The 26,545-nt window shown below is 37.0% G+C and overlaps 1 protein-coding gene across 8 annotated transcripts in view; it reads left to right on the top strand.

The window, feature by feature from the left end:
• STXBP4 (syntaxin binding protein 4) overlaps positions 1–26,545 on the top strand; it is a 199,734-nt gene that overhangs the window by 1,568 nt on the left and 171,621 nt on the right. For 7 of the 8 annotated variants that reach the window (XM_024127983.3, XM_055089833.1, XM_055089834.1 and 4 more), the window contains 4 exons: positions 3,728–3,791; positions 9,402–9,478; positions 9,960–10,087; positions 13,596–13,728. In XM_024127983.3, the coding sequence (XP_023983751.1) occupies positions 10,041–10,087; positions 13,596–13,728 (180 nt within the window). In that variant the 5' untranslated portion in view covers positions 3,728–3,791; positions 9,402–9,478; positions 9,960–10,040. Of the gene's footprint in view, positions 1–3,727; positions 3,792–9,401; positions 9,479–9,959; positions 10,088–13,595; positions 13,729–26,545 lie in introns of those variants that run through there. The other variant, XM_024127982.3, reaches the window with a different exon arrangement.

Genomic DNA, 26,545 nt, shown 5'->3' with positions numbered 1-26,545 from the left:
ACAGTTAGGAGGCAGTTGCTGTAGTGCAGGTGAGTGATAATGGTCACCTTGATAGAGTAACTGATTAACTGGTCACAGGGCCAGAAAATTAGAAACTAAAAAAAAAAAAAAGAAAAAGTATCTTCTGACTTTTCTACTTTTTTTTTTTTTGGTGTGTTAGTTTCTGCTTTATAACAAAGTGAATCAGTTATACATATACATACATCCCCATATCTCCTCCCTCTTGCGTCTCCCTCGCACCCTCCCTATCCTACCCCTCTTGGTGGACCCAGCACTGAGCTGATCTCCCTGTGCTGTGCGACTGCTTCCCACTAGCTATCTATTTTACATTTGGTAGTGTATACATGTCCGTATATACGCTACCACTCTCTCACTTTGTCCCAGCTTATCCTTCCCCCTCCCCGTGTCCTCATGACTTTTCTACTTTGATACGAAAATTTCAAGATTCTGTGATTCTACAGACTTATTCCTGTGTTATGAGAATGTTTGAAAATTTTTTTCATCTGTATCTACCTTAGTTCTTATACCAGATTGTCATCTCTTTCAGGACAAGACCTGTCATATTTTAAATTCCTTACAGCATAGACTCAAACCCCGCGCAAACATTAATGTCACTGAAACCAACAAAACATTCCCTTTGACCATTCTTTTTTTCCAGGCAACCCTTCCATGTAGCAAGAGGTAGCATCATAAATATGTCACTAATAGTGTCTTTGTTTGGTACTTTTATTTTGTTGTGTAATTGCAAATGAAATTACTCTTTTCCAAGGCACAGTAATCTTGATAGCAATAGAGCAGTGTTGGCTGCAGTTCCTGTGAGTCTGAGTGTGCTTGTGATGTTGCATAAATCATTATGGTAACTAATGCTAAGTAATGGGTTCTACCATGAATGGAATGGGAGCAACTCAGGAAAGGCTAGTACAACCCTGTCCTGCAAGTAGAGATGTTGATTACAAACTTAAAACATCAGGGGCTGGACTGACGTTTCAGACTCAGCATCTTTTATTTGTAATATCATTTTTAGCAGTAAATAATTGAACCTTGTGAACCCTTTCTAGTTAGCTATGATCATGTTCAATTTTACATAGTAGGTAAAATACGTTGTTATTTTTCATACAAACCATTTTGGGGGATGGAGGTGAGTGAAATGGGTGAAGGTGGGAAAAGAAGGAAAAATGGGAAAAATAACTGATAGTCACAATGTTTTCTTATCTGATTTTGGTTTTCAGGCTTTCTGACTTAAGGATTATAAAGACGTATTGTTTTTAAAATTTGGTTTGTGGGAGTTCCCTGATGGTCCAGTGGTTAGGACTCAGTGCTTCCACTGCAGGTGGCATGGGTTCTATCCCCGATCTTGGAACTAAGATCTTGCAAGCCGCACGGCGTGGTCAAAAATAAAAACATTTGGTTTATACTTACATTTTTTAGTATTTTTAATGCATAAGTTAAGGACATTGCAATGTAAATCTTAGTATGTTAGCTACTGAGCTGTATTTCTTAGCTGGCTGCCTAATAAAGCCATTTAGATCCATTTGGCAATTTGAAGTACCTAACAATTATTCCAACAGTACTAACAACTGTTTATTTGGTAGGTATTTATTGCAGTACTTTCCTTCTACCTAAAAGAGGAAGAGTAATACATTTGAGTAAATAGTAAGAACAAATGAATTGTAGTTTGCCTGAGAATAGACTGGATAATCACTGTTTTCCAATTAGTACACAATAATGGCATGAAATTGCCGCAGTAAGTCTTGATATCCTAGTTTTTTTAAATTTCCTGGCAGCTTCCTTTATTTTCTTTTTGATATAAAAACAAAAAAGTAATTGTTTATATTAAATTATCATCATGTAGAATCCACTTTAAACATGTGGAAATATTTGCAGATTTAATTTTTATTGGAGTGTAGTTGATTTACAATGTTGTGTGAGTTTCAGGTGTACAGCAAAGTGAATCTGTTATACATACGCATATACATATATCCACTCTTTTTTTGATTCTTTTCCCATATAGCCTGGCAGCTTCCTTTAAACCACATGTTTGAGAGGCTACTCCATTTAAAAGATCTTGAATAAGTTTATGTGATTGACAGATAAGGTGAAATGAAAACAGAAATTATTCATCAGTAGAAGGCATTTATTTTTTTCAAGTAACATTTATCAAGATCAGGGCCAGCTTCATCGGTATGTGACCTGTGCAGTCAGTCACTGTACAGGCCTTGCTCACTTAGTTGGACCCTGTACTTGGTTTAATGCTCTGCTGTCACTTTCTTGAAATTGTTAATAATTTTTTTTAACAAGGGGCTTCACATTTTCATTTTGTACTGCCCCCTTCCCCCAGTTGATTATATCCCAAATAAACTGACTGACATTCCGGCATAATTCAGGCTAGGGTATAGTCAGCCTACCTAGAATAAGCAGAAGTTAAAGATAAGAGATAAGGCAAAAGGCAAATTCAGATCTCCTGAGAACAGTCAGGTTGTATGAAGTAAGATCAAGCAAAAATTCCTATTTCTTACATGACGCCTAAGACTCTAAGTACTCTAGACCCTGCCTACTTCTCTCTAACTTCATCTCCTCTCTCTCCCCATTCATCATGCTCCAGTCACACTTTTTTTGTTCTGTAAACATCCCAAATTTTTTGCTGCCTTGAGACGTTCTCTGCCTGGAATACTTGGTCCCTCAGTTTTTCTCCTGGCTGACCTATTATTTGGATCTTAGATGCAACTCTAGTACCCAATCTAAATTAGCTCTCCTTTGTCCAGTCTCATGTGATCATATCACCTTTCAGTATCTGAAATCTAGTTCATGTTGTTTCCATTTTTGTTATTTTTCTCCCAGCGCTGGCATGTAGATGCCATAAAAGCAGAGGCCTTGGCTTTTTTGGCATAATAACATAAGCATTTAGCACAGTGCGGGCACATGATTGTACTGAGCCAGTGATTGGCAAGCAAAAGGCAGTCAGGTAGTCTAAGGAAACTTGTGAGAGTAGTGAGCTGTTGGTCTGATGAAGATCTTTCAAGAAGCCCAGAAAAAAAAAAAAAAAAAAAGCCCAGGACTCCTTCTTTGAAGCAGTTTTCTGTTGTTTCCCACTGGGTTGGGCTGTGGGTTACAAGCAGATGCTATTCATCCACCTCCAAGGCAAATGAGTAGCATTCCTGACCTGCTTAGATTCTTGAAAATCTAAGAAAAAAATGTACCACCAGGGGGAATATTGCCTTTGGGTACAGAATCAAGGAGATAGTAAAATAACCCTTTGACCAATTTTTTATATCTTGATTTCCTGAAACTTTCATGCCATTTTAAAAGATCAGTTAAAGTCTAGCCCAGGGAAGGGAGTCATTCCTGATTTCTGCCGATGTTCTTAAACAACCCTAGGATTATATAAATAGCTAATGCTGTCTTGAAGAATTTCTGCTGTCATAAGGTGTACAAGTTGTCACAGTTCCTAAACACTGTCATTTTCTTATATGTGTGTTTCTTCAAGTATAATACTGAATCTGTAGGTCTAACTTTATAATAAGCGATATTGACATTTTTAATATTAGTTCCAGTGAATTTATAAATAGGAGGCATTTCTAATTTGTCAGTCACAGAATCCAGACAGATAACTTATTGGGTAGCCCTCCTTCTCCCTTAAAATGACCTTAATGTAAAGTTTCACTGTTTCCTAAGAAAAAGCCTCCTTGATCTCCTTTTTTTCTTTTTTTTTTTCCCTTTCTAATGACAGAAGCATAAGCTGTCACACTCAGTAATGAACTAAAGATCTCCAGTCACTTGATTGAAATAATCTGGTGAGTCTTCAAAGACATTTAGATGTATATGGCTCCATAGCTTCTGACAAAGCACCTTTCTCGTGTGCTTTTTAAGATGATGATGGGAATGATGATGATGATGATGATGATGATGATGATGGAGGAGGTGGAAGAGGAGGGAGAGGGGAGGCTGTTTGGATTTAGTATTAAGCCAATAAATCTCTCCTCCACTGTTACAACACCTGTCCTTTGTCTCTTCTGTTTACCATTTCACTTTAGAGGAACAACTAAAAGACACTAGAGTTCCTTGGCAACATAGCTTGTTAAGAACTTTGAAGTAGATATAAAAATACTTTGTCAAGGGAGGATGAGAATTAGGTTCTTGCTTATAAAGCTCTTATGAGTCTATTCTAGAGTTATTATTTTAATCTTTGTAATGATAACTCAGTAAGTCTTCTAATTAATTAATTGTCTATAAGCTGTGAGTATGTGTATATGTATTGAAGTGTTAAATAAGATGCACTTGGATATAAACGAACATATTGCAGTTACACAATTTTCAACTAAAATCTAATATATGAATTGGGCCTGTTTTTCCTTCACCTAGTTTACTAGTAACACTAAAAAATAAAGACATTAAATCATGTGATAGAATTTGGGGTGAACGAGATTCTTTTCTAGAAGATTTTACTAAGCTTTCCCAAAACAGTTTTTATCCTTTACAAAATAATAGGTGTTTTAAAAGGCATTAAGTTAATAGAAAAAATATCAAAATGCCTAGGAATTAAATAAATAAGAAATGTGCAAGACCCATATGAAGACACTTTAAAACACTGCAGAAGATCACAAAAGAAGACTTGAACAAAAGGAAAGCTATACCAAGTACTGTGACAGGAAAAATCAAAAAGATAGATACCAGTGCTTCCTCAATCAATTTGTAAATTTAACGTGATTCCCAACAATTAGCTTTTTTTTAAACAAGGAGATTTAGATGTTAATGTGTAAAAATAACCAAAAATAGCCAGGGAACCTTGGCTGAAAAAGAGCAGTGAGGGGAGTATTGTCCTTACCAGATATGAAAACATATTATAAAACTTCTATGATTAAAATAAAATAGTGTTGGTACATGAATATGTAGAATAACAAATGGGCCAGAATAAAAAAGTACAGTAGTAGACCCAAATACTTACGAGATCTGGTGTATGATAAAGGTTGCATCTCAAATCACATTTAATAAATGTGATTGAGACAACTGAGTGATCTTCTTGGGGGAGAAAATAAGAGTTGGATCTATACCTTATACTGTAGGTGGTTTCCAAATGGATCAAAGATTTTAGAATGAAACTGTGAGAAAATATGAGAGTTCTTTGTAACGTTGTGGAGTGGGCAAGGACTTTCATTTGACTTAAACCAAAAATCATAAAAGAAAAGATAAATTTAGCCACAAACTTCTGCATAACCGAAACAAAAAAATTTAAGAACAAAAGGAGGAAGATATACTTACAGCTCTTAGTGCAGACAGAGGAATAATCTCCCTAGAATTTAAGAACTAGAAACTAGACAGTAAAAAGCTAACAATGAATAGGAAAATTGGCAAAAGGTAGGAAAACACAGTTCACATAAAAGGTTCTGAAAGCATAAAAAAAAAATGCTCAGCCTCACTCAGACTACATTAAGATACCATTTTCATCAATATGACTGTCAAAATCCAAGTAATGTAGTATACCATGTTGGTGAGGATTTGGAATACCAGGCAGTATTATTGATGGAGGCACTATTATTGATGGAATGGTAAATAGTACAACCCTGATGGAGAGCAGTTTGGCATTTTCTGTCAAAATAGCAAGTGTGTATAAACTCTGATTTTTGTAAATTTATCTTACAGTTAGATTTGTACATGTGTAATGTGACCTATATATAAAGATTTCATTATAGCAATAGCAAAAGAATTGAAACAATTTAAATATCTATCAATAAGGGAATAAATAAATATGGTCCATCCATAAAATGGAATACTATACAGCTGTGGAAATAAATTAGTATGCTATGTAAAAATATGAAAAGAATTCCAAGTTATATATTAAGTTAATGAAAAAAAGAAACAGTTTTCACAGTAGTGCATATAGTATGCAGGGCTACCACACACTCCAGAGTACCTGTTCACATCAGAGTCTGTATGACCCATACCCTCTGGATTGTACAGTGTACAACCTGAACAGCTGGGTGCTTTGTGCCTGATTGTAGCTACTTTCTGCATCAAAAAATGTCAAGGAATCAGAATATTTATTTATATTTGTTTATTTATATGTAAAAGAACTAAAGGGATTCACAAGAAACTACTAAAACAGTGGGTACCCAAGTGTGGAAATAGTGTGGAGCTGGATAGGACAGAGATATGCATCCATAATATATAACATTGGAATGTATTAACTATTATTTAAATTTTAAAAATATAATGTTTCATATGGCATTATTATAGTTTAATCAAGTTAACACTTACCATCATTTCTGTCAGATGTTTTTATCCCTTTCCCTTTTATATTCTCCATTTTTGGTCTGGTAAAAAGAACTAGTTTTAGAAAATACTGAATGTCGTGTCTCTGAGAATATAAATTATTAAGTTTGTTATTCAGACATCATGTGCATGATAGGCAGATTTTTATCTGATGAGATTTTTAATTGTATGGAATGAAAACTTCTAATGCAATCATAAGAGAGTTGTGTATCAAAGTAAAGCTCTAATTTAAGTTTTCCAGAATAGAGTCAGCTTATAAAACAAGATATTTTCCCCCAGTGTTCCACTGTCTCTGTTTTTGCTGACCTAACCTTTTCCCCCTATGAGTCAGCAACCTAGAAGAACAAAATATTTTCCTTGAATGGTCATATTTTTAGTAAAAGAATGGAATATTTTCTTTGTGTCATTCATTAATACTGTGAAGTTGGGGGGTTCGGGTGGATGTGTAACATTACTAGAACTCATCGATTGAGGGCCTTGCTCGCCTGTATAAAGGAAGGAGTAGGAAGCAAGCAAAGGAGAGGGAAGGAAAAGGCATTTTATGATTTTTAAGGATATGACAATGGATACCTTGTTCATGTGGAGAGAAAAAAAAAAGCCTGATGGATAAGATTAAACCCCTTTCATTATTGTAAAGAAGTTTAATCAGTAGTATCATCTTCATAGGGACTTCGCTGGCACTCCAGTGGTTAAGTCTCCATGCTTCCACTGCAGGGGGCACGGGTTCAATCCCTGGTTGGGGCACTAAGATCCTGCATGCTGCGTGACACAGCCAAAAAAAAGAAAATTGTATCATCTTCATAGAAGAGAGACAGCATATTACTACATTAATTAACACTCTCTTATCCTACTTTGTTGGAGGATGACATTTTTCCACGTAAATTAATTTTCCAGCATCCTGTAGCAGAAAAAGCTTGTGTTTGAAGGCAGGCAGAGCTGGATTCAAATTCCACTTTATAACTGTTTAGCACTGTGGCCATGGACAAGTCACATAGCTTCTCCATTAACTGACTTTCTCTTATGTAAAATGGGTTAATATTACCTGCCTTTTGGGGCTCCTCTGAGGATAAAATCCTCTAGTATGATGCCTGGCTGTGTTGCTGTTTCATGACGACTCCTCCATTCTGGGTTAGGTGGCCTTCCTCCATGCCGCCAGCACCCTGTGAATACCACTGTCAGAGCACTTAGCACCCTCCTGATGTCTGTTTATTTGACTGTCTCCTGGGATAGACTCTTTTCTTTTTATCTCACCTCCAGCATTTAGGACAATGACAGGTATGTTAGGTGAATGAAATAATTTAAAAACTGAAATTTCATTTTAATAGTTTGAAGTAGAAAAAAATTAAATGACACTATATGGAATCTATTATAGAATTTAACAATGACACATCCATTATACTTGGATATGTTCCATGAACTGGGGACCCAGCGCCCAGCTAAGACAAATCACTACTGCATGGGGATCTTACTCACTTTGGTAACACTGTGAAGACAGACCAATTTTTTACCTCTCCCTTAATCCTCATGGCAACTCTTTTAGCTCGGTGTTATTATTCCTACCTTAATATGAAGAGGCGCCAGGAGGTTAGGTAAACTATTCTTAGGCTGTATGGCTAGCATATAGCGGTATTGCCATTTGAACTCAGCTTTTTTTTACTTAAATCTAATGCATTTCCCATGATATTAAATAAGATAAATACATTTGAAATACTTAGCACAGTGTGTGACACATGGTGCCAATAGATGGTACTTGCTATTATTATTGTTATATCAAAACTTCCTCACTGAAGGTTTGGGAATCTGCTCCATTCTGCTATATTATTAAAGCAGTCTATAATGAACTTATAAAAACTTACTTTTAGAATTGAACTGTCTTCCACGGCTGCATTAGTCTTGTGGACCACTGCAGCGGCTCTTGACTTTGAGTCTTTACTCTGTCAAGCCCTAGGATTGTAAGCTCTTCCCTCAAGTTTCTCCTCCTTCCCCCAGGGGGTATTGACTAACCTTCTTGGTGATACAGTTCTGTGTTAGGATCCCAGAAGGTTGTTGGCTCTTTCTTCAGAGTCCATTTAATTTATTGACAGAAGAATCTAGGATTTCTCTCACATAAGTAGTTGGAGAGGAGATGGGATAATCCCCTTGCTTTTAGTTCTCCACCTCAGTTTCACTGTCCCTAGTACTTTGGGTTCCTGAGTCCCCAACTTCTCTGGGATTCTACAAAATACATTCCTCAACATCTCTAGCTGTTTTCTAGGCCAGAATTTTGCCATGAATCAGTTATGGTGTGCTGAGTTAGGAATTGCCCCTCAGCTTCTTAAAGGTATAGCATGCCACCTCTGTTTACCCCAGTACACCATACAAGTATTACCATTTTCTATATGTGTGCTCAAAAAGTGTTTACAAAGCCTTTCCCTAGCTTTCAGCTTCTTCAGGCCTCCTTTATCAATTATCACCCTACCATCTATTTTTTGTCTTCCAGAAATTTATTGAAACTTTTCTCTCATTGCTCTTCTTTCATTTTTTCTCTAACATTTTGAGTTTATACTCTTTGTAACCCTTTACTCTTATATTAGTGGGCTCTTGGAAGAAAAGAAGATACATGCCAAGGTCAAGCTGCCATTTTTAACTGAAAATTAGATTTTTAAAAAAATTTAACTTTACTAGGGTATAATTGATTTATAACAAACAGCACATATTTATAGTGAGACAGTTTGGTAAGTTTTGACATGTGTATCCATTTGTAAAACCATCACTACTACCTACTGTACCTTTGAAGAAACTGATGCTTGGAGAAGCCTAGAAGCTCAAATTGGAATCCAGGTCTGTCTGATGTCAAGTTCCATGCTGTGGGCTCTGAAGCCTGAGTTCTAGTTGGGAAAACAACCATTGACTATTTCTCATTTGTGTAGGGAAAGTACACAAACTCTCTGAATCTAGCTACTCATTTCTAAATGAGTAAATGATCCTAAGGTCTTTTTCAACTTCAGGTTTCTATACTTTATTTATGTTTCTTATACAGAAGTGGTAAATCTGTTCAAATACAGTTTTTAAATTAAATGAAACTGCACTATTCTCTATAATTTTCACAGTGGAGCTATATGAGACATTAAAATAATATTTTTTTCTTTTTATAGGAAAGTATTTAAGAAGCTCATGGAGTAATATGAATCAGAGTAATATAGGATCTGCAGGAAGTTCCTCAAGATAGTTGGTGAGACAGTAGGAATTTGTGTTTTCTTCAAAGTGTATTGTATAATTATTTTGCAGACATTCTGACTGTAAAATTCCTAGCCTTGTGCTCACAAGAGACATTTTCCTCAGTCTTTTATTATTATGTGGTTTTTAAGCTTAGTAACGGTGGAAGCTATAATAGTTACCTAAAGCTTAACTGTATTCTTCACTTCTGCTAGAATATACAAATTTTTATATAGCTATAGATATTGATAATGATATAGATATCGTCCTATAGCTCTATCTAGCTTTTTCTATCTACAGAACTCCCTTTACATTTCTCAGATATTATCAGCAATGACTAAAATGCCATAGCCCAACATATATAAAATACATCTATCATCTATACACAGGCACATATTGTTTACATACCAAGTATATGTAATGTTTTTATGCACAGTTAAAATCAAATTTGACTGTTCTAAGATATGACAGTTTATTTTCTATTTCTCCAATCTTAGGAAAAGAAGAATTTATAGACTCTTCGTCAAGATCTTCATTTATACAGCTGTTAAATCCAAGGCTACAGTAGTGGTGAAACCATGAATAAAAATACATCTGCCATAGTATCATCTGGTCTACTTGAAAAGTAATTGATAAATTAAATTTAATATGTTTTGAACTATCATAGTTTAAAATATGTAGAATATTAATGAACATTTGGTGGAAAGTTTTATACAGCTACCTACCTGTGGTCTAAGATAGTGGTAATGAAAAGGTTGATCAGAGCTTTCTATGTAAATCAGGGTAAAGGACAAATTATGCATTCTCTTTTAGAATTATTTATATAGACTGCTTTCTAAAAATTTGATCTGATTTTTTGAATACCTAAAATATTTTATAATTCCAGTATAAAAATAACATAATGTTAAGATTAACATTTGCTGACTAACAAACCAGCTCAAAGTACCTTAAAACAAACAAGCATTTATTCTTCCTCATGATTCTGTGAGCAGTTCTTCTGGGCTGCTCCAGATCACGTAGGGTGGCCTCATTGACATGTTCTGGGGCCTCATCTAGGAAGGCTGGATAGCTGAAGTCTCTTTCAACCTGGCCTCTCATCTTCCAGGCAGCTAGCTCAGGCTTTTTCACGTGGTGGCAGAATGGTTCCCAGCAACAAGCACAAGTGTTTTTCAAATGTCTGTTTTCCTCACATTTGCTTATGCACCATTGGCTAAAGCAATTTAGATAACTAAGTCCAAATTCAAGGTCTAGAATTACAGACTTTACTTTTTAATGGAAGGAACGGTAAAGTCACATTCCTGGGGGCATGCAGACAGAGATGGGAAGAATTGGTGGCTGTTTTGCAAACATGTAACACATATAACAAGGTATATTTGGAGAAGTCCTGCTTTCAGTCTCGTCTTTCACTCTGTGCCCTCATTCCTCCTATAAATAGCCATCTTTATTCTTAGTTCTTTTTCAGTGTTTCTTTTTGCATAAGAAAATACATATCCATATAAATATATATACATGTTATATATATATGTGTGTATATAATTATATTTTTTCTCAAAGCTATTATTTATTCTGCATATAGTTCCACTGTATAGACATTCTTCTACTCTTGCTTACGTAGTAAACACGTGTACACCAGCACTTTGACTCAGGTTTGAAGATCTTCCCTGCAGAAGGGTGTCAGGTTAGTTAAACTCAGGGTATCTTTCTCTGATGCCTCCTCCTGGGAGCACTGGAAAGCTCCAGTCTCATAGGGATATAAGCCAGGCCAGCTGTGTGGTAGGTGAAGAGCTCTGTCTACAGAGCTCCATGCATTGATGTTGAACAGTTTTACTCTGTGTGACAGCACAGAGTTTTATCCAACTACTTAGGGCAAAATCAAGTTAATGAGGAAGTAGCATATGACCAAGGCAAAATGTCCCAAAACACCCAGGATCCAGCTCCCAGGCTCCACTTGCCAGTGCATTCTTAACAAAAAGGTAGCATATTATATATAGTGTTTTGACCAGAGTTTTTTTAATCTTAAAATTATATCCTGGTGATCACTTCATATCAATTTATAAAGATCTTCCTTGTACCTTGTTGTAACTGTATAGTATTCTGTTCTTAATATACCATAGTTTATTCATCCAGTACCTTATTGATGGACATTTGAATTGTTTGGTATTTTTGGTGATCACAAATTATGCCAAATGACGAACCTAGTATACAAGTCATTTGTATTTCTTGCCTTTGTATCTTTGGGAAAGGTTCCTAGAAAGGGGATTGTTGGATCAGAAGGTAAAGTTAGAGACTACCAAATCCCCTCTTTAGGGGTTATGCCATTTTGCATTACCACCAACAATGTAAAAGAGTACCTCTTTCCTAAAGCCTTGTCTTATATTGTGAAAGTTCTAAATTTACGTTGATCTGATAGGTGAAAAGCAGTGTCTCTGCCTGGTTTTAACTTGTAATTCTCTTACTATGATTAAAGTTGAGCAGCAGAACTATTTTTAATAGCCAAAAAAGAGTAATATAAATTCTTAACAATGAGGGAATTTTAAAGTAAGGTCCTAGCAAGTAAATACACTGCTGTGTTAATGATAGGTACTCTGTGTTGGGATTATAAAAGGAGGGATCCTTTACTGAAATAATAACATATGCTGGAGATCGTGTGTGTCCCCACTGAAGGAAATTGACATTTAGAGGGTTTAAGAGGTTATTGGAGGTGCTTAATGAGGACCTTTGTCCCCTTTCCTCTTCATCTTGCCCTTTTCTAGGCTTCACCCCTTTTAGTCCTTGCAGTCTAAATCTCCTGTCAAGAATGGGCTGAGGTTCTGAAATCTGACCGTAGAACATTTTCTGCCTTCTTTTCCTAGCTAATTGACTATTACCCTAGTAACCCCAGATAGGCCCTCCAACCCTAGAGCTGAATTCAATAAAATGCAACCCTAAAGAATGTGCTATATAAAGGGCAAAATATTCAAAAACACGGAGTTTTGTAAGTTTTTTAAAATTTTAATTTCTTTCATTCTACTTTTTTATGATTTAACTTTTGAATACAAGTCTTCTTAAAGATATAGTCAGAACTTCTATGACAGAAGTTAAGAAAATTTTTTTAAAGCTATAATCATACGTGATATATGAAGTAACTCTTTTCAAACAGCGGTTTCTGTGTTTTGGCACGTTTGAAGACAGCTGGAAGTCCTATATTCAACAATGGCTTTAATGCACCAGTGAAGTAGACCTTAGACCATACGTTGCCTCTGGAGTTAGACAGACTGCCCTCACATTGCTGTTCTCCAGCTTCGTAACCTTGGGCCACCAAGTTAACCTGCCCAGATTTGGGTTCTTTTAGAAAAATGAGGGCAATAATCGTAGGGATTTTATAAATATTAGTTGAACGGCCTAATGTATGTATATTGCTTAGCACAACACCCACTACACCATAAGTAAGCAGACAGCCCTGAGCTTCATTTCATGCTTTATTCAAGTTCTCTTGGACCAGTAAAAGTGTTTGCTCTGACCACTATTTAGAAACACAACTGAGGTGAAGTGGAGAGAGTACCTTTTGCAGAATTCTTTTAACAGTTCCTTCTTTTCTAATGGCATCACTTTTACGTCTGGCAGAAATTGCAGCTGGAGCAAGTGATTTGTACCAGGAAAATACTCTTTCTAAATTAAAAAGCTAAACTGCATTTTTTTTGAGATTCAAATGAAGGTCATATTTATTTTGCTTTAAATGGCCAAAAACATATCTTTTAAAGTCACTTACCTAATTCATTAAAGTATTTTGTTTTGGAATCCTTCAGTGTAGTCAAAAAAATCAGTTAAAACTAAGTCTCTTCAGTCAACTTTAATAAATCTTTAAAGTTGTTTAAATAATATTTTTAAAGTATTTTTCTTCTACTCCAAAGAAATAAGCATTATTGCAGTAATTTCTTATACTCTTTGGCTGTTTTATAGAAAAACTAAAATTAGAGCTAAGAAAATTCATTTGATTGCTTTTGTATGATCATACTTTTTAAAATGTCATTGCTAATGTGTACTGAGTATTCTGAGTTGTCTAGTTCTAAGAATTTGATTTACCAAACAGTTTAAAGAAAAAGTAGGTACCCATCTCTAGGCTAACCTGTGCATGCTACTTTACTTTATCTTAGGGATCCTGCCTTTCAGATGATTACAGTTACCAAGGAGACAGGCCTTGGTCTGAAGATCCTAGGAGGAATTAACCGGAATGAAGGTCCCTTGGTATATATTCAGGAAATCATTCCTGGAGGAGACTGTTATAAGGTAAAAATGCAAATAAAAATAACCCTTCACCTAAAAGACAAAACCACTAGTGATGAGGTGTGTTTTCCTATATCATCAGTAAATTTTTAATTTTTTGTGTGTGATGGTGTTTACATCTAGGAAGTAGAAAGAATTAACATTTTGACTAATAAGACAGAGAAACATTTAAGCATGCATTAAGCTAAGGAAGAATAATCTCAAATTTTACTTTTTTTTTTTTAACTTTTTATTTTATATTGGCGTATAACTGATTAACAATGTTGTGATAGTTTCAGGTGCACAGCAAAGGGACTTAGCCCTACAAGTACATGTATCCATTCTCCCCCAGACTCTCCTCCCATCCAGGCTGCCACATAACATTGAGCAGAGTTCTCTGTGCTTTAAATATAGCAGTGTGTACATGTCAATCCCAAACCCCTTAACTATAACTTCCCTCCACCCTTCTCCCCTGTAACCATAAGTTCATTCTCTAGTCTATGAGTCCATTTCTGTTTTGTAAATATGTTCATTTGTATCATTTCTTTTTAGATTCCACAAATAAGCAATATCATAAGATATTTCTCTTTCTCTTTCTGACTTACTTCACTCAGTATGACAATCTCTGTGTCCATCCATGTTGCTGCAAATGACATTATTTCATTCTTTTTTATGACTAATATTCCATTGTATATATGTACCACATCTTCTTTATCCACTCCTCTGTCGATGGACATTTAGGTTGCTTCCATGTCTTGGCTATTGTAAACAGTACTGCAATGAACATTGGGGTGCATGTATCCTTTCCGACCATGTTTTTCTCTAGATATATGCTCAGGAGTGGGATTGCAGGGTCATATGTTAGGTCTATTTTTAATTTTTTAAGGAACCTCCAAAATGTTCTCTATGGTGGCTGTACCATTTTACATTCCCACCAGCAGTGTAGGAGGGTTTCCTTCTCTCCACACCCTCTCCAGCATTTATTGTTTGTGGATTTTTGATGATAGCCATTTTGACTGGTGTGAGGTGATATCTCACTGTAGTTTTGATTTGCATTTCTCTAATCATTAGTGATGTTGAACATTTTTTCATGTGCCTCTTGGCCATCGTATGTCTTCCTTGGAAAAATGTCTGTTTAGGTCTTCTGCCCATTTTTTGATTGGGTTGTTAGTTTTGATGATATTAAGCCACATAAGCTGTTTATAGATTTTGAAGGCCAATCCCTTGTCAGTCACATCATTTGCAAGTATTTTCTCCCAGTCTGTGGGTTGTCTTTTCGTTTTGTTTATGGTTTCCTTTGCTGTGCCAAAGCTTTTGAGTTTAATTAGGTGCCATTTGTTGTTCTTATTTCCATTTCTCAGGCAGACAGATTGGAAAAGATATTGCTGCGATTTATGTCAGAGGGTGTTCTGCCTATGTTTTCCTCGAGGAGTTTTATAGTGTCCAGTCTCACATTTAGGTCTTTAAAACATTTTGAGCTTATTTTTGTGTATAGTGTTAAAGAATGATCTAATTTCATTTTTTTACATGTAGCTGTCCAGCTTTCCCAACACCATTTTTTGAAGAGACTGTCTTTCCACCATTGTATAGTCTTGCCTCCTTTGTCATAGATTCATTGACCATAGGTGCGTGGGTTTATTTCTGGGCTTTCTATCCTGTTCCATTGATCTATAGTTCTGTTTGTGTGCCAGTACCATACTGTTTTGATGACTATAGCTTTTTAGTATAGTCTGAAGTCAGGGAGCCTGATTCCTCCAGCTCCATTTTTCTTTCTCAAGATTGCTTTGGCTTTTCGGGGTCTTTTGTGTCTCCATACAAATTTTAGCATTTTTTGTTCTAGTTCTGTGAAAAATGACACTGGTAATTTGATAAGAATTGCATTGAATCTGTAGATTGCCTTGGGAAGTATAGTCATTTTGACAATATTGATTCTTCCAATCCAAGAACATGGTATATCTTTCCATCTGTTTGTATCATCTGTGATTTCTTTCATCAGCATCTTACAGTTTTCAGAGTGCCGGTCTTTTGTCTCCTTAGGCATGTTTATTCCTAGGTATTTTATTCTTTTTGATGCAATGGTAAATGGGATTGTTTCTTGAATATCTCTTTCTGGTCTTTCATTATTAGTGTATAGAAATGCAACAGATTTCCGTGTATTAATTTTGTAGCCTGCAAATTTACCAAATTCATTGGTGAGCTGTAGTAGTTTTCTGGTAATGTCTTTAGGATTTTCTATGTATAGTATCATGTCATCTGCAAACAGTGACATTTTCACTTCTTATTTTCCAATTTGGATTCCTTTTATTTCTTTTTCTTTTCTGATTGCTGTATCTAGGACTTCCAAAACTATGTTGAATAAAAGTGGTGAGGGTGGGCATCCTTGTCTTGTTCCTGATCTTAGAGGAGATGCTTTCAACTTTTCACCATTGAGTATGATGCTTGATGTGGGTTTGTCATATATGGCCTTTGTTATGTTGAGGTAGGTTCCCTCTATGCCCACTTTCTGGAAAGTTTTTATCATAAGTCGGTGTTGAATTTTGTCAGAAGATTTTTCGGCATCTATTAGGTGATCGTATGGTTTTTATTCTTTACTTTGTTGGTGTGGTGTATGACGCTGATTGATTTGCAGATATTGAAAAATCCTTGCATTCCTGGGATAAATCCCACTTGATCATTGTGTATGATCCTTTTAATGTATTGTTGGATTCGAATTGCTACTCTTTTGTTGAGGATTTTTGTGTCTATGTTCATCAGTGATATTGGCCTGTAATTTTCTCTTTTAATGGTACCTTTGTCTTGTTTTGGTATCAGGGTGATGGTGACCTCATAAAATGAATTCAGTAATTTTCCTTCGTCTGCCATTTTTTTGGAAGCGTTTCAGAAGAATAGATGTTAACTCTTCTCTAAGTGTTTGATAGACTTTGCCCGTGAAACCATCAGGTCCTGGACTTTTGTTTGTTGGGAGTTTTTTAATTACAGTTTCAATTTCAGTGCTTGTGATTGGTCTCTTCATATTTTCTAATTCTTCCTGGATCAGTCTTGGGAGACTGTACCTTTCTAAGAATTTGTCCATTTCTTCCAGGTTGTCCATATTATTGGCATACTGCTGCATATAGTAGTCTCTTATGATCCTTTGTATTTCTGTTGTGTCAGTTATAACTTCTATGTTTTTATTTCTTTTTTTTTTTTTTTTTTTTTTGCGGTACGTGGGCCTCTCACTGCTGTGGCCTCTCCCATTGCGGAGCACAGGCTCCGGACGCGCAGGCTCAGCGGCCATGGCTCACGGGCCCAGCTGCTCCGCGGCATGTGGGATCTTCCCGGACCAGGGCACGAACCCGTGTCCCCTGCATCGGCAGGCGGACTCTCAACCACTGTGCCACCAGGGAAGCCCTCTCTGTTTTTATTTCTAATTTTGTTAATTTGAGTCCTTTCCCTTTTTTCTTGAGTCTGGCTAAAGGTTTATCAAATTTATTTATCTTTTCAAACAACCAGCTTTTAGTTTCATTGATATTTGCTATTGTCTTCTTTGTTTATTTATTTATTTCTGATCTGATCTTTATGATTCTTGCTCTGATCTTTATGACTTCTTTCCTTCTACTAACTTTCAGTTTTGTTTGTTGTTCTTTCTCTAGTTGCTTTAGGTATAAGTTTAGGTTGTTTATTTGAGATTTTTCTTGTTTCCTGAGGTAAGACTGTATTGCTATAAACTTTCCTCTTAGAACTGCTTTTGCTGTATCCCATAGGTTTTGGATTGTTGTGCTTTCATTTCCATTTGTCTCTAGGTATTTTTTGATTTCCTCTTTGATTTCTTCAGTGATCCATTGGTTGTTTAGTAGCATATTGTTTAGCCTTCACGTGTTTGTATTTTTTATAGTTTTTTGTTCTTGTAGCTTATTTCTAATTTCGTAGCATTGTGGTCAGAAAAGATTCTTGATATGATTTCATTTTTCTCAAATTTACAGAGGCTTGCTTTGTGGCCGAGGATGTGGTCAGTCTTGGAGAATGTTCCGTGTGCACTTGAGAAGAATGTGTATTCTTCTGCTTTTGGGTAGAGTACTCTATAAATATCAATTAAGTCCATCTGGTCTAACGTGTCATTTAAGGCCTGTGTTTCTTTGTTGATTTTCTGTCTGGATGATCTGTCCATTGATGAAAGTGGGGTGTTAAAGTCCCCCACTATTATTGTGTTACTGTCGATTACTCCCTTTATGGCTGTTAGTATTTGCCTTATATATTGAAGTGCTCCTATGTTGGGTGCATATATGTTTACAATTGCTATATCTTCTTCTTGGATTGATCCCTTGATTGTTATGTAGTGTCCTTCTTTGTCTCTTATAACAGTCTTTATTTTTAAGTCTATTTTTTTGGATATGAGTAGTGCTACTCCAGCTTTCTTTTGATTTCCATTTGCATGGAATACCTTCTTCTATCCCCTCACTTTCAGTCTCTACGTGTCCCTAGGTCTGAAGTGGGTCTCTTGTAGACAGCATATATACAGGTCTTGTTTTCGTATCCATTCAGCCAGTCTATGTCTTTTGGCACATTTAGTCCATTTACATTTAAGGTAATTATTGATATGTATGTTCCTATTGCCATTTTCTTAATTGTTTTGCGTTTGTTTTTGTAGGTCCTTTTTCTTTCCTTCCTCTTTTGTTTTCTTCTGATGATCATCTTTAGTGTTGTTTGGTTAGTTTTTTCTTTTCTTGTGTGTATCTATTGTAGTTTCTGGCTTTGCTGTTCCCATGAGGTTTTGATATAGTAGTCTATATATGTACAAGGTTGTTTTACGTTGCTAGTCTTTTTCCTGCCTAGAGGAATTCCTTTGGCATTTGTTGCAAAGCTGGTCTGGTGGTGCTGGATTCTCTTAGCTTTTGCTTGTCTGTAAAGCTTTTGATTTCTCCATCAAATCTGAATGAGAGCCTTTCTGGGTAGAGTATTCTTGGTTGTAGGTTCTTCCCTTTCATCACTAAATGTATCATGCCACTCCCTTCTGGCTTGCAGAGTTTCTGCTGAGAAATCAGCTGTTAACCTTATGGGAGTTCCCTTATATGTTATTTGTCGTTTTTCCCTTGTTGCTTTTAATAATTTTGCATCTTTAATTTTTGTCAGTTTGATTGCTATGTGTCTCGGCCTGTTTCTCCTTGGGTTTATCCTGCCTGGGACTCTCTGTGCTTCGTGGACTTGGATGGCTATTTCCTTTCCCATGTTTGGGAAGTTTTCAACTATAATCTCTTCAAATATTTTCTCGGGTCCTTTCTCTCTCTTTTTTGCTTCTGGGACCCCTATAATCCAATGTTGGTGCATTTAATGTTGTTCCAGAGGTCTCTTAGGCTGTCTTCATTTCTTTTCTTTCTTTTTTCCATATTCTGTTCCACAGCAGTGATTTCCACCATTCTGTCTTCCAGGTCACTTATCCATTCTTCTGCCTCAGTTATTCTGCTATTGATTCCTTCTAGTGTATTTTTCATTTCAGTTATTGTATTGTTCATCTCTGTTTGTTTGTTCTTTAATTCTTCTAGTTCTTTGTTAAACATTTCTTGCATCTTCTTGATCCTTGCCTCCATTCTTTTTCTGAGGTCCTGTATCATCTTCACTACCATTATTCTGAATTCTTTTTCAGGAAGGTTGCCTATCTCCACTTCATTTAGTTGTTTTTCTGAGGTTTTGTCTTGTTCCTTCATCTGGGACATAATCCTCTGCCTTTTCATTTTGTTTATCTTTCTGTGATTGTGTTTTTTGTTCTGCAGGCTGCAGGATTGTAGTTCTTCTTGCTTCTGCTGTCTGCCCTCTGGTGGATGAGTCTATCTAAGAGGCTTATGCAAGCTTCCTGATGGGAGGGACTGGTGGTGGGTAGAGCTGCATGTTGCTCTGGTGGGCACAGCTCAGTAAAACTTTAATCCACTTGTCAACTGATGGGTGGGGCTGTGTCCCCTCCCTGTTGGTTGTTTGGCCTGAGGAGACTGAGCACTGGAGCCTACAGACTCTATTTTGGGGCTAATGGCAGACTCCGGGAGGGCTCACGCCAATGAGTAGTTCCCAGAACTTCTGCTGGCAGTGTCCTTGTCCCCTTGGTGAGCCACCACCACCCCCCGCCTCTGCAGGAGACCCTCCAACACTAGCAGGTAGGTCTGGTTCAGTCTCCTGTGGTGTCACTTCTCCTTCCCCCTGGGTTCTGGTGCACACAAGACTTTGTGTGTGCACTCCAAGAGTAGAGTCCCTGTTTCCCCCAGTCCTAAGTCCTGTAATCCCGCTGGCCTTCAAAGTCTGATTTTCTGCGAATTCCTCCTCCCGTTGCTAGACCCACAGGTTGGGAAGCCTGATGTGGGGCTCAGAACCTTCACTCCAGTGTGTGGACTTATGTGGTATAAGTGTTCTCCAGTTTGTGAGTCACCCACCCAGCACTTATGGGATTTGATTTTATAATGATTGCACCCCTCCTATCATCTCACTGCAGCTTCTCCTTTGTCTTTGCATGTGGGCTATCTTTTTTGGTGAGTTCCATTGTCTTCCTGTCAATGATTGTTCAGTAGTTAGTTGTGATTCCTGTGCTCTCGCAAGAGGGAGTGAGCACATGTCCTTCTACTCCACCATCTTGAACCAATCTCAGTAAATTTTTAATATTAACTGAACGTTCACTGTGACCATTTCTTAGTGAAAGATACAAAGGGATTGGAAGATAGACCTTTACACTCGTGGAACTTTAACCCAACAAATGAATAGGAAATAAATATGAAATAAATATGAAAGTAGCAGATTTCAAGCTGTAAGTAAATGTTATATATTTTTAATTATATGCTGTTCAAATTTTATTTTAAGTCTGGCTGAGAGAGGTTATATTTGAAGACATGTTATCTATCCACTGCTCCGAGTTAGGGTTACGTTAGATCAGTTAAAGTACTTCATTTAGCCTCTCCTAAATGCAAAACAAAACAAAACAAACAGAGCAAATAAAATCCACTCATTTCTGAATTTGCAGTAATTTTTGTTGAATTTGTTAATTATATCAGTCACTAGTAGCCCATATGAGAAATTAGATTTAGAATTAAGACTAGAAAATATCTTTTTTAGGAGTTAGAAAACCTTACTCTCCTCTTCACTGTAAGAAATATGTAAAGCATGAGTTCCTTTTTGCTCTGGTTGCTAGGAAGCTCAGATCCATATTTGAAGCACTTAGTTAACAAATTGGTTACTGTATTTTCATGCTCATTTCTCTTGAATTTTATTTGCTATTTCTGTTTTACTAATGTGATTCTACATGTCTTTTGTTGAAAATTGCCTCCCTTTTTGGAGAGATGTAGGATATAAAGAATTTAATAAAACATTCTATTAATATCAAGCTATATAACATGAGAAGGGATACTCTTATAAAGTCTGTTTATATTGTCGTTGTCCTTATTCTAGTTGTTTTGGCTGAATAAATAGTCCTACCCTTACCCCCCCGATTCCTACACCAAACACTGTTTAACAAGCAGTTTGTTTATTCAATTGGATTTCTTTCCTTGTTAGAAAAAAAAATCAGTTTAACCAGTAACTTCCAAAACAATAGATTTAAATTGTTTCAGTCTTGCTGAACTAATAAAGTTTCTTCCAAATACACTTACCAAGTGGTAAGTATTATACAATAAGTATAGGGATAATTTTTGGCTATTGAATTTAATTTATTAACTAAATAAGAACATACTTAAATGCTAAATTTAAACAAATTCAAATAAACAAAAAACAAAATTTTTCCTGTAAGAATTGAGATGTACTACTTTAGTTTTAAAGCTGAGATATGTCTGTATGTGTGTGTGTGTATTCAGTATAGCTAAGGTATTTCTTATACTATACTTGAAGTAATGCAATAGATCATGGTACCTAACAAGTGAAAAGAATTTACTTTTAAGACAAGCATCGGGCTTCCCTGGTGGCGCAGTGGTTGAGAGTCCGCCTGGCGATGCAGGGGACACGGGTTCGTGCCCTGGTCCAGGAAGATCCCACATGCTGCAGAGCAGCTAGGCCGGTGAGCCATGGCCGCTGAGCCTGCACGTCCGGAGCCTGTGCTCCGCAACGGGAGAGGCCACAACAGTGAGAGGCCTGCGTACAGCAAAAAAAAAAAAAAGACAAGCATCAATTTGTGCTTTTTTTCCCCCATGAAAAATATTTGTAGTTAAAGTAATTAATTGATAGCAGTGGTGCTGAGTGACTCATCTCCTGTCAGTGATTACAGACTAAGAAATTATACCTATAATGCATATTTTCTTTTGTTGATTTTCTGAGAATTTCATTGTTTGAAAGTGTATTAGAAAGCAAAACCATGTAATAAAGTATATTTTATATTTACCACTAGAGAGCAGTACAGAGTTATTAATGTTTTTTGACAGTATCTGGTCATGTCCAAGAGAAGAAAACAGCCAAAATAGAGAAAGGTGTAGACAGAGAAGAATAAGTAGGTTTGCAGTGCTTAGATTTACTTTTATGTTCTTCCTCAAGTTGGAGAGTTATGTACATGTTTACTCTGCAAATACAAATTAATGCAATTTTATTTAAAAAAATTTTTATGAATAGTAATAATAGAATTTACTGTATTCTAAATACTGTGTTAGGCTTGTTAATAAACTTCTAATCTGTACAGAGTTTCTGCAGGTGTTTTCATGGAATAGGAAACACAGGCTCATAGGGTATCCTTATTAAGTTGCTGAACTGAGCAACTGTTAATATTTTTTAAATGCATATGAGTGCTTTCACTTGCTGTAATTTTATTTTAACATTATATTGTTTCAGAACTAATAATATAGGCAGCCTCAAGTTTATAGATGGATTATATTTCATTTATATTCCCAAACTTTATAGATAGGGGATTATTGGAACACAGGAGTTATCTTTAAGTAACCATGGTTAGCTCCTCCCCTTATCCCAATACACACAGAAAAGTATTTTTCCTCCTGGAAGATATGAAATACAACACTGGTTCAGTAACCAAAATGGTCCTGTCTCTTGGAAAAACGTATTCTGAGTTCAAACTTGGAACATATTGACACGTTTTGCTAGTTCAAGTAGGAAAGAAGATTCTCCCAGTGCTAAGAGTTAGAGGTAGCCTATAGGTTGGGAACAAATATACTACATACTAAGTTAAGGGAAATATGAAATATGGGAATTCCAAGGCCCTTTTCACCCGACCAGCCAATCAGATATCAGTTTGGAGTCTCAGTGTTAAATCTTAGATCTTTTTTGGGGTGGGACACTCCTTTGACCTTCGTACCCACATATCTAATTGCCTGATCAACATTTCCACTTGGATCTCTTAAAGGCATCTCAAATGCAACATGTCTGAGGCAGGACTCATGATAGTCACATCACACCTTCATCTACCCATTTCTTCCCAAACAGACCTCTTTCCAGTGTTCCCAGGCTCTGTGAATGACACCTTCCAGTAGCACAAAGTCAGAAAACCTAAAAGCATCCTAACTACTTCCTCTCCCTTAACACCCATATCCAATTCCTTAGTACATACTGTTGATTGTTCTACTCTCTCAATAGCTCTTGAACCCATCAGTCTTCTTGATCTCCACTGCCATCACCATTGCTTAAACAATCATCAGTTTTTATCAGACCTGACAATAGCTTTGTCTGCTCTTATGCACCATTCCTATTTCCCTCCCAGCTATCCTACTAATACTTACTTGCCTACAAGGCTCTGTATTATGTGACTTCTGCCCTCTACTTCTCTGACTCTCCATCCCCACCTATTCTTTCAGAGTAGCATTCTTTCAGTCCTTGGAAGGGGCCTGGTTCTTTCTCATCTTATATGATGCTCCCTCTGACTGAGAACAGCTCCCCCCATTACTTTCAAATATCAATTCAAAGATCACTTACAAACAGAGGTATTTCTTATGCTTTCCCCATCCCAAGTCTAGACCAGGTTGTTTTCCTGTCTGTGCACCTTTCCTTCATATCACCTGTCTATGCCTGTTTCTTTCCTTCTCAGTTTGTGATCATACATCAGTATCTGTGATTGTTTTGTCAACTCTGCCTGAACCACAAGTCTCAGATTATTTCCTAAGTGCAAGGATTTTATCTCATTTTATTCACAATAATATCTTTAGTCTCTAGCTTGGTACCTCACACATATTAATTGCTCAATTAATACCAATGAATGAATAATCCTTTAGTCACATTTCTGAGAATTCACTGATCTGCCTGTTTACAATTCAACTGCCACCATTTGGGCTCCACACAAAAGTACCTCTTCTTCTTAGCCCTTTGTGTCCGATTCTGAACACTTTGATGTTTTTGCTTTTTTCTTTGTTTCTCTGCTAATACTGTAAGGACAGCAGGCAGGAATCAAAATTTTTTCTTCAAAACTGATATATTTCATTTACCTGATTCTAGGGGACACGGACACACACACACACACACACACACACACACACACACACACACACACGTACAGTCAGCCCTCCATATCCTCGGGTTCCAAATCTGTGGGTTCAACTAACCTCAAATTGAAAATATTCAGAAAAAAAAATTCCAGAAAGTTCCAAAAAGCAAACTTGAATTTGCAGCACAGGCAACTATTTACATGGCATTTACATTGTATTTACATTGCATTAGGTATGATAAGTAATCTAGAGATGCTTTAAAGTATACAGGGAGGGTGTGCATAGGTTTCATGCAAATGTTATGCCATTTCACATAAGGGACTTGAGCTTCCATGAGTTTCGGTATTCAAGGGGGTACTGAATCCACTCTCCCTCAGACACCAAGGGACTACTGTATACACATACACACACATATATATAAAACAAATATATAGGTGTAGAATTACCTGTGAGTAATTCTATCTATAGATATCTATATATAGATATCTATATATATCTTTTTTTTTTCCTCTCTCTAGCATCTCTGAAATTGAGATGGATCTTACAATAAATGTCATCGTATAATTGGCAGCATTTTTTCACTGGAACTGGGACCAAGGATTTTTGGATAGTTAGGACAAAGGCCTCTGGATGGCACGGGGTAAAGAAACCAATCAATTGGTGGGAGCTAAAGCAGTAGCAGCCAAGAGGCTCACTCACTTTTCTCCTTTGCCATTATTATTTGTGTTAGAGCCACCTTAATTTCCTCAAAGTGTTTCCTGGGCCTTTTTCATTTATTGTGGACCTATTGTATACCTGGCACTATGCTCAGAGATATAACCATGAAAAGGACATAGTTCTGGTCAACTGAAAGAATCAATGCTGCTAATTTGGGAGTTGCTAAATTAATATACTCCAATGGAAAAAAAAAGATATGTAAAAAAATAAGGACAGTACAGAGTAAGTACAATAATATAGATAAGTAAAAGTGCTTTTGGAGCAAAGAGACGGGGACAATTAAGTAAATCTAAGGAGACGGAGAAAACTTGCAGCAGAAATAATGTTTGAATTTGGTTGTGAATTTTATTTTATTTTTTATTTTATTTATTTTATTTTTATTTTTTTGTGGTACGCGGGCCTCTCACTGTTGTGGCCTCTCCCGTTGTGGAGCACAGGCTCTGGACGCGCAGGCTCAGTGGCCATGGCTCACAGGCCCAGCCGCTCTGCGGCATGTGGGATCTTCCCGGACCGGAGCACGAACCCGTGTCCCCTGCATCGGCAGGTGGACTCTCAACCACTGCGCCACCAGGGAAGCCCTGATTGTGAATTTTAAATGAGAGTTCATCAGACAGAAATGGCAAGGGGGTTGGTGGCATTCTAGATAGGAATTAATATGTGTAAGTGCATTAAAGTTTGAAAGGCCGTGGCTGGTTTGAAGAACATTTTCTGAGAATAGAATGAAGAATTTATATGCTGAGGAGGAAGGTAGATGATGAGGCTAGAAAAAGTAGGTTGCAGCTAGTTTGTTGTGCTAGGTTTGGGAAGTTCAGGAGTTTCAACTTTTCCCACCAGTGGGCAGTCATAAAGGGTTCTTAATTTGAGGAGTGGGAGGATTAAATTTGCTATTACTGTAAAAATTGCCTGCAACAGATATGGGATTCTGATTCAACTCACTCAATTTAACACCTACAATGTGCTAGGATTTTATATACGTTATTTATCACAGCAACCTTGTGCAATAGGTACTTATCCCCACCTCACAGCTAAAAAAATGAGTCTCATGGAGATTAAACAAATTGCCTAAATTCATGTTAATAACTGATATTTAAAAAGTGATACCTCCATTGACTTTCATCCTTTATGAAAGTATGGGAAAGGAATCCAAAGGCTTGCAAGAGCATTCCTTAGTATTTAGGAATAATGAGTTAGAATGAGGCTGTATATATGGTTATGGTAACACATTATTTAGAAAACTGTAATGGTCATTATAATCTGAAATGGACAGTGTTGGCAGCTTTTTTTTTTTTTTTTTTTTTTTGTGCGGTACGCGGGCCTCTCCCTGCTGTGGCCCCTCCCGTTGCGGGTTTTTTTAATATTTTTTTTTATTTGTTTTTGTTTTTTTGTGCGGTACGCGGGCCTCTCCCTGCTGTGGCCTCTCCCGTTGCGGAGCACAGGCTCCGGACGCGCAGGCTCAGCGGCCACGGCTCACGGGCCCAGCCGCTCTGCGGCACGTGGGATCTTCCCGGACCGGAGCACGAACCCGTGTCCCCTGCATGGGCAGGCGGACGCTCAACCAGTGCGACACCAGGGAAGCCCATGTTGACAGCTTTTAATGGAAGTATTCAAGTGTTCAAGAATACATTATTGGGGCTTCCCTGGTGGCGCAGTGGTTGAGCGTCCGCACCAGGGAAGCCCATGTTGGCAGCTTTTAATGGAAGTATTCAAGTGTTCAAGAATACATTATTGGGGCTTCCCTGGTGGCGCAGTGGTTGAGCGTCCGC

Source organism: Physeter macrocephalus, chromosome 14 (assembly GCF_002837175.3).
Source record: "Physeter macrocephalus isolate SW-GA chromosome 14, ASM283717v5, whole genome shotgun sequence".
NCBI lineage: Eukaryota > Metazoa > Chordata > Mammalia > Artiodactyla > Physeteridae > Physeter > Physeter macrocephalus.
Note: the sequence above shows the minus strand (reverse complement) of the source record. Positions and strands in the feature narration are given on the sequence as shown.